General features: G+C 33.1%; 1 protein-coding gene across 1 annotated transcript in view; it reads right to left on the bottom strand.

Annotated features, from left to right (window-relative positions):
* Positions 1-3,271: 3,271 nt before the first annotated feature.
* CUL5 (cullin 5) overlaps positions 3,272-15,974 on the bottom strand; it is a 96,337-nt gene continuing 83,634 nt past the window's right edge. The window contains exons 12-19 of the mRNA XM_061202542.1: positions 15,292-15,424; positions 13,791-13,922; positions 10,889-11,012; positions 10,408-10,583; positions 9,680-9,841; positions 8,802-8,920; positions 8,061-8,184; positions 3,272-4,183 (exon numbers count right to left, since the gene is read on the bottom strand). Of these exons, the coding sequence (XP_061058525.1) occupies positions 3,989-4,183; positions 8,061-8,184; positions 8,802-8,920; positions 9,680-9,841; positions 10,408-10,583; positions 10,889-11,012; positions 13,791-13,922; positions 15,292-15,424 (1,165 nt within the window). The 3' untranslated portion in view covers positions 3,272-3,988. The remainder of the gene's footprint in view (positions 4,184-8,060; positions 8,185-8,801; positions 8,921-9,679; positions 9,842-10,407; positions 10,584-10,888; positions 11,013-13,790; positions 13,923-15,291; positions 15,425-15,974) is intronic.

The raw sequence follows: 15,974 nt of genomic DNA, 5'->3' as shown, positions 1-15,974 counted from the left end.
CATGCTGGCACTCTGATCTCAGACTTTGAGCCTGCAGAACTATGAGAAATAAATTTCTGTTGGTTTATAAGTCATGCAGTCTATGGTACTTTGTTACAACCACCAAGACTAAGACACAGTCCATCTTCGTAACCTTATTACAACTACCTCTAGCTTTGAAATTTAAATATTCACAAACTTCCAAAAATATACAAAACATGAAATAATTTGTTTTATATTTTTTACTTTTGTCTGATATAAAATTTAAATTTTGGTTATGACATGACCTATCTAAACAGATGTATGAATGCATTAATCACTTTCAGGTTTGAAAATTCTGACCTCTTCCAGGCATGATATAGCCCTATGCCATCATCAATGGAAAAGCTACATTCCTGTTAGCTTTCATTTTGAACTAGATTTTGAAATTTAAAAGAAATAAGTGGGTTACTTTTCATATTTCTGATTCCTAAGGCTGGTTAAGATTTACTATTTCACAATTAAATATATAAATATACCTATTATAAAAATTTTAACTAAACTCTTAGAAACTATTTTACAGTAGAACATCAACATTTTCTTGATAGGTGAAAGCTTTTATATTACATTTTTATTTTGCAAGAAAATAAATTATACAACTTAAAAAATAAAATCCAAAAATTAAGCAGTTCATCAAAATATTTCAGCCTACTGCATACAGAAACTGCTACCATTTAAAATTGTACAGCATTATCATCTCAGTATGTAGTGGCACACATTCAAAATTGTATATACGAGGATAGATTACAACTTAGGAACTCAAATTTGTTCAACACTCCAGACAACATACATAGTGTAGATGACAGGAAAGCTCTCATTGTAATGTTTATTTCACAAACATGACATTGGAAGAGTTTATAAGATAGCATCCCAGTCATTTACATGAAAATAGAAAAAACAAGCTTGAGTTTAAGATAGCAAATCTTTCTGGAAAACTAGCAAAACTTTCACCCAAATTGAATTTTTAAAATTTACCCTTTGAGCAGGGCCAATGACATCCTACTGCAAATAATACAAAATACTTTTAAACTGCTCCAGTCATAGTTTGTATTAAATTTAATAAAAGGTAAAAATAAGAAAGCTAACATTTCATTTTTGGAAATTTTAACATTTATGCACAAAATAAGAGAAAGAGACTTAAAGCTTGCCAGAATGCAGGGACCCCTCCAATAAATGTAAAAATTGGAAGACTTCAGAATTTATTTCAAGATACTCATTAAATCATTAGAACAGTAATACTCTAAATATTTAACTCATTGTAAGCATTAAAATTGTTCTGTATTTTCACTTTGTAAGTTTTGTTTCATATCTACTTACTCTGGCAATGAGATGGCAATAAAGGTTAACATTTTCAAGATGGCTCCACCTTTACATTAGAAGATGAATGTTCAAATCTTAACCTCTGAAGTGTCCTATTGCCATACTGCTCATGAAAAAAATATATGCATATATATGTATATATTTTTCCCCTTAACTATGTCAGAGTTCATCCCTCCTCAGATAGCACTAATTTTAAGTGCACATTAGAGAAAAGGGACTTAGTAATAAAGGATACTAACTGTGATTCTGCATCTTTAGCAAATTGCTGGTAGTTTTTTTTCCAGATCCTTTTTTTTTAAATTAGCAAATCTGTTGTCAAAATATATCTAAAGAAAATTCAACAATGGTATAGGCACCTTGTCAACTAAATGGTTTTCATAAACACCAAAAAGTAGTCAGATAAACTTTTCTATACATAATGAACAAAATGATGAAAACTGTAAGTCTACAGTATTTGTTGCTGTTCTATTCCCCAAAATACAATTAGGACATAATTAGCAATTTAAAAATTTATAAAATTTAATAGAAAACTTTGCTATGGATTTAGAGTTACCCACTTTTGCATTAAATTTGCCTTTATAAATCAAAACATCATGGCTCTCATTTTTAAATGACTAAAAAAAGATAAGAAATTCCTAAAAAAGTTCTGAGAACTATTCTGGTTTAAAACAACAACAAATCTTAAACTTTAAGAAATGGCCTGTAATTTTTCCTTCCATTGCTTCCTCCTTTGGCGCTCCTGTATCGGATAAGCAAATATGCCAATACCAAACTATTTGTTAAATATAAGGGCCACAATTATTACCAAATTATCAGTTCTTAAAAATTTCGAATTTACCCATTGTTAACAGTCATCTAATTAGAGAAAACAGTGAGCGCTAATTTAGTTTAACCTTCACAATATGCTTGGTCTAAGAACTGACATATGCTACCTTAGGGCTCAAATGTAAGATTTTAAATTAGAAACAAAATTCCAATTTCCTATGAGTTTCAGAATAGGCCTTTGACTACAGCCAGCAAAACCTTAAATGTTTTAAATTTGCTGTCCTTCCTTTCAACAGGCAGCTCACAAAGTCTCTTGGGACTGGGGACAGATTCCATGAAATGCTCTTGAAAGCACTCTGTAATAATACTGTACGCCTTTCAACATTCTGGCACTCCATTTCCTACTATCATCAAAATAATTTAAAATATTACTTAATATCAAATAAAATATAAAATAATTTGCAAGAAAATTTGAAACGTGCACCACAATGAATAAAATCCATGTTGAGCCATTCTTTCCCAATGGGGAGTAAGTTTTTCTCTTTTAAGTTGTTCATGTCCTCAAGTCCTAAAATCTCCATTACTCTGGGTATTCAGTTGCCAGCAACTAGTAAGTTGCTACTTTGGATTGACTAAAAGGAACAAGGTAAGTGTTGCCTTCTGAACATTTTTTAAATGTTTACTTTTAAAATATATAAATATATATGTACATATATTTGGCAAGTGTACTGCTCATATTAAGATTGCAACAATTTTGCTTATGCTTTTCAGGTCTATGTTGTGGTTCTTCTCTTCCTCCTAGGTGACTGATACTTAATTATTACTTTTTAAAACAGAATGTCTTCCTTTCCAGAAACCTGAGGTTATAAATCCCTAATCATGAGACTTTAAAATGTCAAAATATTTCTATGCTACAGATTAAGAGGTCAGTTACATAACTGTATTATATTAAAGCAGGAGATTTCTGTCTTGTTTTTAATAAATTTGAATATGGCATAATAAATATTAAGTATATAAATATTAAGTGTCTTAGTAAACACTTAATATGCTTGTTTTGCTGTTTTGACTCTGCAATCGACCTACCTATCTCCATACATTTTTTTAAACAATTAAAATAATAATTAATATGAGCTTCACTTTTTCAAAACAAGCTCTCTTAGCCATGTAAGATTTAAAAAACTCTTCATCATTTAACAATAAACAACTAAGACAGTAGTCTCCTGCTTAAAGAAAGCCAACATTTTTTAGTTGGAAAAATTTAATACAATTTTTAAGTCACCACTAAAATCCAGTTGCTATACTGAAGCAGTGTTTGAACACATAATTTGATACTATTATAAACTTATCTTTTCACCTATATCTGCCCTGTCCCAATGTTGTGTAGACCAGCTCACTCTTTTGATCAAAAGAAACCAAGAGTGCTATTTCTAGTTTTAATTGCATTTTTTAAAACAAACGTTAACAGCATTTTTCAGCACACAAACATCTGAAGATCCTTCCTTGTGCAAGTACATTTTTGTAAGAGAGGAAAAAAAGAAAAAGAAAGAAAAAAAAAAAGCAACAAGAACCCCACTTTCACCCTTCCCAACTGTATTTCTTCCGGTGGGTATAAATCAGATTTTTAAAAGTTCATAATGGGCTCTTCATGAATGCAAGTTTCTCCACAAAACGGCATGCTGTTAAAACAAAGTGTGCAACATGAAGGGAATGCCACCATGCTAACTAATGTGATTGGCAAAATATAGTTGTTTTGTTAGGTAAGGCAGAGATTTTAATATTTATGTAATCAAAGTCCAAATAAACCTTCCCCTAGCACAAACTGCAAGAACTTTCTGCCCAAGCGCTCCAAAATTTGGGTTCTTAATATTGTCCATGATATTCAAAATTATGCCATATATATGAAAGTGTTGATATCAGATTCATCTCTTCTGATGTATTTGTGCTCTATTAGCCATTCTATTTGCTCTTTTATCATTTTCTTTTGTGGCAAGAACATGTTTTTCAAAATTTCTACTAATTCAGTCTGCAGCTGAGCATTACTAATTTTCTTTCTCATCTTCATTATTTGTATGATAGCTTCCTAAAAGAAAAAATAAAAATGAAAAATTATTTTAAGTAAAACAAAACAAAAAATGACTTTTAATGTATTTTATCCTCTATCCAATACCTATCCAAATGATTAGCAATCACTAGATTAATCTTGAGACCAGTATCTTTTTTTCACTCTGAAAAATAAAATCTGCATACTATGGAGATTTTAAAAAATGAGGAAAAACAAAATTACCCATAACTTCCCTGCTGAAAAGAAAATCACACCTAAGGTTTTGGTGTATTTCCTTTCATTCTTTCGTACCCACACTATGTACATTTAAAAAGTTTATTTTACCTATGAACACAATATGTATATAACCTGGTATTGTGTTAAGAATCAACTATCAACTAAGATACAACAAACCCCTTACACATACTTTTTCCCTTGTATTCACAGTTACTTCTTTGTATAGCAGTACAGGCCAGTTGCTGTCTGTTTCAAAAATTAATAATTACTATTCTTTATAAATTTATCAGATTAATAAACTGTACTTGTTATAAGTATCTTCAGTTTGTACTGACTCAATTAAATGGTTTTAACTTTCTGTAGGAGTAAGCACTTTTCATCTAAATCAATTTTATCAATAGCTTCCTTGATGATTTCTTTAATTACTATTATTCTTTTAATAAGGAAAATTAGAAAATTACTACATATTTTCTCTTTTGCCTTTTCCAGTACAAGGTGTCTGCTTAGTCAACAAAAGGCATTCATCTGCCTTAGTGGAAGTTAGAATTCATTATAAAAGAAATGTGAAAACAAAAAAGGAATCAATATTTGCTTTTTAACACTGAAAATGGAGTTTGGCTACAAGGCAATAGGCTTGGGAGTCAGGCACTACTCAGTATGAGAAAAGTATACCTTCAACTTCCCCTGTACAGATATGAGGATTCCTACACTGCCACTAGGAGGTCAGGTGAATTACTCCCAATGTCAGTATGTCCAGATCCAGGCTCTTGATCACAGGGGTTTATGTCAAGGGTCCAGAAAGAAAGAAGGAAGATGGAAAAAGTCTGTCCCCCTACAGGCACTTGTACATTACAGAAACCAGTAAGTAGGAGAGGAACAACTGTAAATATTCCAATTTCTCCTATTCTAGCTTTGGTAGAGGTGAAGATGGCTGTGTTAGAGATGTTAAGAGAAAAACAGAGGGGTTCTGGCCCTGGCCCCATTTAATAGGTTGGAGGTCACTTGAAAAGTGGCATGATATGATGGAAGTAATTTGCACTCCTGAATTTCTCTCAGTTCCCATATGATGCAGATAGAGTTCAGAGCCAATGGACCTGCCACAGGGCCTTCAGTGTCAGGAGAGGGTGATCCTGTAACAGCAGATGATAACAGTGTGCCATGTAGGCCAAGGGCCACAAAGAAGATGTAGCAGAGGCTCAGAGGGCTCAAGAGCTCAGTAAGAGCAGAGGACAGGCAGCCAGAACAGGAAAGAGGCCACGTGGTCCTTACCAACTGGAAAAAGAATAAACCATAGTTCATCTGCTACAGACATCAGCAATAGATAGCAATAGAAAGTCAAATTCCCATAGGTGACAGATAAAGCACTCTAGAGATGACAGATAAAGCACTCTAGAGCTGACAAGACCAAAAACCCAGAACACTGTTACAACTGTATAGATAGGACAATCCCTTCACTGTCACTATGAAGTCAAGTGAATTTCTCTCAACCTCAATACATGCAGATGCCATCTGTGAAAACAGCAAAGAACAGGGATGGGTGGAGTAGAATGAGGGAGAAATAAGAAAGTCTGAGCATTACCTAAAGGGATAGCTTGGATTAGCGGATTGAGCATAATTATGAATCAGTTTTAGACAAAACAAAAAAACTTCATTTTCTTTGCACATCTTATAGTATGACTATACCTGCCCATTCTACTTCATATCTCAACTCTAATCCATCTGTATTTACCCTGCTGTAGCCATAAACTAAGACTATATCATGCTTTTTCCTCCCAGAAGTAAAATTTTCCAAAATCTCTTATTGAATAATACATTCTCTTTTCATGGGCCATGGAAATTATTTCCTTTATTGCAAAGTTCATCTACACTTACATAGGAGGTTTAATACTGAGCTATTTTCTTCTATTAATCTGTATGTTATGCTATTTTATTTTTGTAGATATTTTAATAAGTTTTAATATTTGGCAAGGCAAGTTCCACCACTATTAACACCTTATTTTTTTAAGGTTCTCAATCACTCTCATCTATTTGTTCTTTCTGATAAAACTGAGAATCAATTTTTAAAATTCCAAAAATATTCCTAGTTGAATTTTTATATGAAATTCTGTAGACTTGTTACTAGTATGGGAAGTTATTCAGCCTTATCATTAAAAAATATGGTATTTCGGACTTCCCTGGTGGCACAGTGGTTAAGAATCCATCTGCCAATGCAGGGGACACAGGTTCGATCCCTGGTCCGGGAAGATCCCACATGCTACGGAGCAACTAAGCCTGTGTACCACAACTACTGAGCCTGCGCTCTAGAGCCTGTGAGCCACAGTTACTGAGCCCACGCGCCGCAACTACTGAAGCCCGTGCGCTCTAGGACCCACGTGCCGCAACTACTGAGCCCGTGTGCTGCAGCTACTGAAGCCCATGCGCTTAAAGCCTGTGCTCCACAACAAGAGAAGCCACCACAATGAGAAGCCCGCGCCCTGCAACAAAGAGTAGCCCCCGCTCATCGCAACTAGAGAAAGCCCGCACGCAGCAACGAAGACCCAACACAGCCCAAAAAAAAACAACAAATGGTAATTCATGTTAAAAAGAAGCCAGATACAAAGAGTACACTGTCTGATTCCATGTATATGAAGACCGAGAACAGGCAAAACAAAGCAATGGTGATAGGAATCAGGTGGGTTGAAGGGGGAGATTGGCTGAATGGAGACATGGGGAAATTACTGGAGTGATAGAAATGTTCTGTATTTTAATTGAGGTGATGGTCACACAGGTATACACATTTAGCAAAACACATTGAAAACTATGAAATATGTATTCTATTTTATGTAAGTTATACCTCAATTAAAAAATTTAGTAAGAAAAAAAGGAACATGATCTTTCTATTTATTCAAATCTCCTTTTGTATCTCTTAGGCAAAGGCCCCTCTCTTCATACAGGTCCAACACACTGCTTTTTAAAGAAATGCCTGTGAATTCTATGGTTTCTTCTTTTATTTTCTTAAATTTATTTATTTATTTGTTTATTGCTAAATAGAAAAGCATTTGATTTTTATTTATCTTTTCTCCGTTCCTTTATCATATTATATGATCTACAAGTAGTGAAAAATTTTAATCTTTTCTTCTTTTTTGTTTCATGCTTGATTGCATTGGCCAATACTTTCAAACAATATTAAATGAAAACAGTAAAAGTGGGACAACTTGGTGTTAATAAGACTATTTCTAAAGTTAAAACAGTCATACATTAGTTTGCAATAGGTATTCTTTATCATGTTCAGAAGGTATAATCCTAGTTTTAAAATATGTTTTTTAAAGTGTCCCTAATTTCCGATTACAATGGAATTAGGTGTTAAAATTAAATTTTAAATACGCAATCCTAGAATCGTACTTGTTGTTGATATACATTTATTCTCTTTGACATGCAGTCAGAGAAGTCTAACCTAAAACCAAGGTTTTGCCCAACCAACAGAACCTACCAGAGACCACCAAGTCATACAGACATCTCTTTGAGCAACTAAGAGAATGTTACTAATACAATTTTTAAATTTCAGTAAATTGAAAATTAGCTCTTCTGTACGAAAAGTCTGAGTACCTACATTCCTTTAATTTTAAAAAAAGATTTGAAGATTAAAAAAACAACAACAAAGTTTTTCAAAATTTAGACATTCTGTCTTAATATTACAAACCTGGGTTCTCAGTATTCTTAGTTGAACTATTCCTTCATTCTCTTCTTCTCTCATCCTTTCTGTAGTGAGCTGCAAGCGTCCAATCAAGTTGATTTTACCCCTTTTCTGAACTTTTGCATTTTTTCTATAAAAAACATTAAATCAAATATTTTACAGTGAAAGCCCTTTTAAACATCATATTATAGCAACAATGTCTAAGAGAAAATACTTAGAAATAGTCTAAAAATTAATATCCAACACTGTTTAAGGGAAAAGTAACAAATAACCAACATGGAGCTTTATTAAAATGAACCTTATGATTTCCCTCAAACATGATAAAAGCTCTGTTAGTGTGACTATGCTCCCTGTAATAACAAAGTTAATATAATTTATATTGCCATGAAAGTGATTAGATAATTGAAGATATGTGGGTTGTAATTCAATATTATCTTCTAATTGGATCTAAAGGAAACAGTACTCTGTGTGGATAAAGCTGCTTTAGAGTGCAAAAGGATGTTTACTTTAAAGATGAAAAGCAATATAGTATGTCAGACACCAAAATGTATCCATGAAAAATATGTAAAGAAATAATAAACATCTCTAGTTCATTAATATGTTCAATAAACTAAATGGCATAAATCTAAAGTGATGACAGCATACAGATGTTTTAAATATCATGTAAGGAAAATTATTTTGCTAAAAATAAAACATTAAAATTCAAACAAGGTATTTTTATTTTAGATCAATCAACATAAACCTTACATTAAACTGAACTCCTGGTTCACTGAGAAGAGGGTACCTTCTGTAAAGTCTTTGGGTGAGTTGACTTGAGGTTCATACAATAAAACTTGCCGTTTGAGCTTTGGAAAAGCTACTAAAGACTATGAAGAGTAAAGAGAAAACAATTAGCTTCTATAAACACTATGGAACACCAAGATCAGTTCTACAACATGACCAATATAGGTGAGAAAAAATTATGAGCACAAATTCATAATTCAAAGTTTTATTTGGTACTTCCATGAATATAACAATGTAAATGCATAATGAGGAAAGAGAATGAGGAGAAAAGAGTTGGTTATGAGGAAGCAATAAATGCTCTCTTTACAATAAGACAACCAAAAAAAACACAACAACAACAAACTAGAGGGATTGGTCATATATGACCACAGCAAACATCATTGCCGGTTATAAACCAGCTGTTTCTCTCTAGGTAATAATTTATTTTGGAACTTTTAACAGGCATATGGAGTAGCAGGTAAAATGTAGTTTTGAACAGGAGGCTAATAAGTACATTTTACAGGGCCTCAAAAGGACCAAAGTCTTCTTATTCTTAGAATTTTGGTTATCATAAAAATCTTTGAACAAATTTTCAATATGAAATCTTTGGTCATGCTCTTCACAGGCAACGTTTAAATACCAACTCAATCTCTTTCTTTCTCTCTCTCTTGCCATTCTCTGTCTTAGTAACTTGCTTATTTTCAATTTTTTTTTCCATAAATACCTCACTAGTGTATTTTTCTTGCTTAAAAGTCATTTGAGTATTATGAATTCATAAATTTATTATAACACAAGCCAACACATGTTTCCTGCTATGTGAGAGGATGCAATGTTAAAAACAAAAAACATAAAAACAAACCAACCCATAAAGTCCTTCTAAGCTCAGCATCAGGGAGTTCAGTTGCAAGTTTTAGATTTTCAAAGCTGATTTTCTCTCTGGGTCTTTGGTTCCATGCAAACAATACAGCCAGCTGAAATGTTGTTACCTCCAAATCATATTGACCTACTTCATTCTTAAATGTTATCTATAATAGATAAAATAGTTAAAAAAATAACAATCTCTTCATGATGATTACCATCTATCTACTATAATATCTCTTATATGAGATTGTATACAAAAAGACTGCGAGCTGTCTTTCAATATCCATTCTTCCTTTCTTACATGGTAATAAAAATTTTAGCAGACTTTAATGACTGTCCAGAATAAGGGCTCACCTCCCAGCTTTCCTGAGCAAAAATGTGGCCATGTGACTAAGTTCTGGCCAATGAGATTTGAGTGGAATTAATGGGGGAAACTTCTAGAAGTTGCCGTTCAAGGAAGCTATACCCTCACATCTTTCCCTTCCTGTTGGGCTGGAAGACAGACATAGTGAGAGGATCATATTGGATTCTGCAGGCAAGGGAATACCTTAAGGATGGTGCTGTAACCAGAAGTCTATGTCCCTAACAACTTCACGGAACAGATCTACTATACCTGCTCAAACTTTCACTTGTGAGAGAAGGAAAGATCTATCTTGTTTAAACAAATCTTATTTGGAGTCCTGCTACTTTCAGCCAAACCAATATCTGAACTAACACATCACCTACTTACAATTCCATTTGACATGAGATGATGCCAATGTAATTTTCTACCACTATGGTTTTTTTTGTAGAATTCTTCTACTTCGGGTATCAAATCCTCCAGTTCAGTAGGAAGTGAGACAAAGACTTTTTCAGAGCTTCTTGACCAGGCACCAGCATTCAGAATTTTTATATTAACTGAATCAGCTATAGGAAAGTATATCAGAAAATATAAAGCAAATAATCTTGACAATGGGTAAAATTCAAAATACATACACAGAGGATAAGCTTTGGTGAAAAATAAGACTCTAAAGATTTTGTTAAAAGTGTCTTTCTGTTTCAAAATAAGAATTAGTAAATCTAAATTCTGTTTTGTAGGATATTTTCAAGGAATGTGGACTTTGAAACATCTTTGTCTCTATTACTGCTTAGTTTTATTTTTAATTTACTAGAAAACAAAGATATTCTTTTGTAAAATGTTTAAAAAAATGTATGTAATTATAAAGTAATACCTGGTAAAGCCAATTTATTATTTTTGTGCATTTCCTTAAAAGCTTGGTTCAAATCTTCAGATACTTTAATGTCCTGAAACATTCTAGCAAGCTTGTTTACATAATCTGCTGGCATACCAACTTCCTATGAAAACCAAAGACAGAAGAAGTAATAAATAATATATAATCTGATATAGTATTAGGAAAAATTTTAATGGAAAACTAAGTTTTAGATGCTTTAATACAAAATTCTTCTTCTCTCTTATATTTATAGAATGTTTATAATCTAATACCTATTAAATTTGATTCTTAGAACCTAAACAGAATATATAGGCAATCCTGGTTTTCTGTGCATGATTCCAATATCCATGAATTTCAGTTACCACAGTATAGTTAAAGAACACCAGTACCCCAACAACACTATTCAACTTTCAATTACCATTATATATTAAACGTGAGTTATGCATAAAGCACAAATTTCACTTCTAGCTCCTCAATCTACAAATCACTAACAAATAACAGAGCACATCATATCAGTGACCAATCACAACATTTCTTTCAAAATCTGTTAGTCATCTGTTTATTCAATTCACCCACAGACAGCAAAGCATGTAGCTTTGTTGCATCCATGTCTTCCACTGATAAATCCACATGACATTTTACAAAAACGGATAACTGAAAGAGGTAATTGGTCAAGAAAGATGATAAAAGTACACCAAAAAAAAAAAAAAGAAGAAGAAGAAAAGGAAAGGAAAGAAAAGGAAGGGAGGGAGGGAGGCAGGCAGGCAGGCAGGAAGGGAATAATGTTGGAAATGAAAATAAAATAGAACATAAATGGAGTTTCTGAAGAAAGAGCTAACTGTGGTTGTAATGTTTGTTGATAACACCAATGCTGAAGAGTCTAAATATGCAGGTACAAGGAACTTAATGAAGGCAAATTATCAACATAAATGAGAAAAGTGGTAGTGACAAAAAAATTAAGAAGAGGAAGTGATGCCAGCAAAAACTTTCACGACTTTGAAAGACCAAAAGACAAAAGTTTGGAAGCTGATCCAAACTTACAGAGTATAACTCTTCAAAGTATACAAAAGGTGCTCACTAAGTAACTTGTAAGTTACATGACAAGAAGGCAAGTACTAGTCAAACTACTCTTCATTTTAGTAACAGCGTTATTGAGATATATATCACGTACCTCAAAATTTGCCCTTTTAAAGTGTACAACTAATCAGGTTTCAGTATATTTACAGAGTTATGCAACCATCACCACTATCTAACTTTAGAACATTTTCATCATCCCCAAAAGAAACTCCATACTTACTAGCAGTCACTCCCCATGTTCCCTCACTCCTCCATTCCTGAAAACCATTAATTTATTTTTTGTCTCTACAGATTTGGCTACTGTGGACACTTTGTATTAGGGAATCATACAGTATGTGGTCTAACTGGCTTCTTTGCTTATTAGCATAATATTTTCAAAGTACATCTATATTGTTGCATATATCAGCACTTCATTTATTTTTATTACCAAAAATATTCCATTATATGAATTAACCATATTTTATCTATTTATCAGCTGACTGACCTTCTGGGTTATTTTCACTATTCGGCTATTATGAATAATGCTGCTGTGAACATTCATGTACAATTTTTTGTGTGCTCATATGTTTTCACTTCTCTTGAGTGGAATTACCTAGGAGTAGAATTGCCGGGTCAACTCTATGTTTAACTTTTTGAGGAACCGTCAGTTTTCCAAAGTGGCTGCACCATTTTATATTCCTACCAGCAATGCATGAGTGTTCCAATTTCTCCTCTTCCTCACCAACATCTGTCATTGTCTGAATTTTCAGCTATCCCAGTGGTTTTAATTTGCATTTCCCTAATAACTAATGATGTTGAGCATCTTTGCATACACTTATTGGACATTTATATATCTTTTGTGAAGAAATGTCTATTCTAATTCTTTGCCCATTTTTAACTGAGTTGTCTTTACTGTTGAGTTGTAAGAGTTCTTTATATATTCTAGATACAATATCAGACATGTGAATTGCAATAGCAGTTTTACAACACTTTAAATCTGAAAGTTTATGTTTTAAATTACAGTGTACTACATACATATTAATTTTACTAATTTTTTCTTTCTCCTATATACTTGTAACAGATAATAAGAGGTTTTTAATATTTTGACAAAAATTTCGAAGTCACAAAACAGTAATTTTCCCCAGTGACTGTTAATATTAAGATCACCTGCACAGTAATTTTTACTATCCCACACTACCAGGCAAAACAGGGCTATCTGCAAATCTTTAATTTGAAATACACATATAAATGAAAAAAATATATACAAAATACATATAATTATACACATTATAATAGATGTTTTATTATCATATATTAATGTAATATTATATATAATACCATATGTATAAATGAAAGACATATTCATTTATGTTATACTAATATAACTCAAATTCCATTAAAATGGACTGAAAGGAACAGACTTAAAATATTTTAACATGGGAATTTAGCCATAATTAGCATTGATTAAACTAAATAAGCCATCACCTTTTACCTATGGGTTCTTTTTCCTTAATAGATGTATTTATTTACCAACATCTCTATGGCTAAATATTTAGTACTAAAAACATCTTAAAAATGAAACGATTTGTCCGTTAGTTAAGGTCAGTTCAAATGAGAGTGGAGATACAAAAGAGTGAAACAACAGAAGCAAAGCAAGAGCAAAGGTGCTTCACCAGAAGTCTTCATTAAGAAAATATACTTTATTTTATATAATTGATGCTATATTCTTCTAAAATGTTCCATATTTCTTCAATATTAACAATATCACCAAAATGCATTACTTAAGCACACATATGAACCATGTGCTATTTTAAGAAAACCAAATACTTTTTAAAATTTTACTTACTCTTAGCCACTCTACCATATTCTCTTCAATTTCACTATCAGCAGAGATGTCTAATATAAGACGTCGTGTCAAATGAGCTTTGTGATATCTCATAAAAACGTCTTTGTTTTGTACATATTTAAGTACCAAGAGCTGTACAGAAAAAAAAGTTACTTTCAATTTACATACACTCTTAGCCATCCCTCTCATTTAGACCTTTCTACATCCCCAATTGTCAAAATTCAGAAATTTATATAAGCAAATACAGACAGAGGCTTACTAAATTGCCCATCTCTGAAAAATAACCAGTCCTGAAATACTACAATACTTTAATACTTTAGAAGTTAGCAAATTTGAGACTGTAACCAAATAACCTTTTAGTTCTTAGAAACATTAATTTTTGAGATTTTATATAAAATGTGATAAAACTTTACATGAAAATCAATGGTTCTTCCCCATTTTTTTCTTCTACATTTCTTCTTCACTTTATTCTGACACTAATCTTCTCTCTAACCACCCCCCACCCCACCCCCCACCCCACCCTCCACTTCGCTGGCTGCGCCATGCAGCTTATGGGATCTTAGTTCCCCGACCAGGGATTGAACCTGGGCCCAGCAGTGAAAGCAGTCTTAACCACTGGACTGCCATGGAATTCCCCCCTCTAACCCTCTTTGTCTATACTTTCCCTGTATCTTTACTTACTAATTTTTTCCTCTTTGATGTGATATCTTTGGCTTATATTATAATAACAAGCAGAGACAAATAAATATGAAAGCAACTAACTTTTTATCTACACTCATTTATCCCTGGCTATCTATTTTGGGCTCTCACAAAAAGAAAGAAGTGAAAAACTCCTGGTCTCTCAAATATCATTCCAAATACCACCAGCTAGCTCCATTTTCCCTTTTTTTGTCCTTTAATACGAGCTAGAATTTAATTGACTTTTAAAAATAATCAAGAGGGCTTCCCTGGTGGCGCAGTGGTTGAGAATCTGCCTGCTAATGCAGGGGACACGGGTTCGAGCCCTGGTCTGGGAAGATCCCACATGCCGCGGAGCAACTAGGCCCGTGAGCCACAATTGCTGAGCCTGAGCGTCTGGAGCCTGTGCTCCGCAACAAGAGAGGCCGCGATAGTGAGAGGCCCGCGCACCGCGATGAAGAGTGGCCCCCGCTTGCCGCAACTAGAGAAAGCCCTCGCACAGAAACGAAGACCCAATACAGCCATAAATAAATAAATAAATAAATAAATAAATAAATAAATAAATAAACCCAAAGTTTAAAAAAAAAAATCAAGAAAGGGGAAGAATTAAATACTATTTCCCTTTCTGGCAGCTACAGAATAAAAATTTTCAGTAAGAAAAATAACTGCTCTATAGAGATCTTGCACTGGTAAAATTTCATAATATTAGCTGCTTAGAGATATACGTTAAAAAAAAAAACTGAGGCTATCACAGAAAGCATTATAAGCAAAACACAAATTCAAAGATAATTTTAAAATTTCAAGTTAAAAAAAATTTATGTACCACTTCTTTAAGCTTTGCTTCAATCTCTTCAGAGGTTAGTTTTTTGCTTAATGGCGTTTTTCTTAGCAACATGTCACAGTAATTGGCAAGCAGCTCAGGGCATTTTGATTCAGGCTGAGTTTTTAATCCCACCCTAAAAAACAAATTAAAAGCAGTTGATGAAAATGATTGAATCTGCAAGTATTTTTTCTAAAGCCAATTTTTCACAGATTTCTTATGTTGTATAGATCCAATGGGACTAGGGTAAGCAAGTCTACATCTAGGGTGCATAGTTTAAGGAGGCACTCACTCTTAGGTTCCCATAAGTGCACTTGGAGAACACTGAGAGTGAGACCTCCTTGTATTTTGTAACCTACATGCCACCTTGCCTCACTCTAGTGGCAGCTTTGCCAATGATCTTTAGAAGATTTTATTAAGATGCTTCTAAAATAGTTTTGAAAAACTGTGTAAATCCTTGCATATTTATAAGTTAACATTTAAAACTTTTTTTTTAAAGCGCTCAGTGTTCGATTTATTTGCAAGATGTTACACAAGTAGCATTCTCCCCTGTTTTTGACGATCTGATTCAGAACATCAATATATGTTAAAACTGTTACTTCACTCTTTGAGACATATCCAATGTAACCTAAATTTCACAGTGATATGATATATATCATCCTCCATTAAAAAAAACTGTAAACAAA

Source organism: Eubalaena glacialis, chromosome 10, assembly GCF_028564815.1.
Source record: "Eubalaena glacialis isolate mEubGla1 chromosome 10, mEubGla1.1.hap2.+ XY, whole genome shotgun sequence".
Lineage (NCBI taxonomy): Eukaryota > Metazoa > Chordata > Mammalia > Artiodactyla > Balaenidae > Eubalaena > Eubalaena glacialis.
This window is presented reverse-complemented; position numbering and strand designations above follow the sequence as displayed.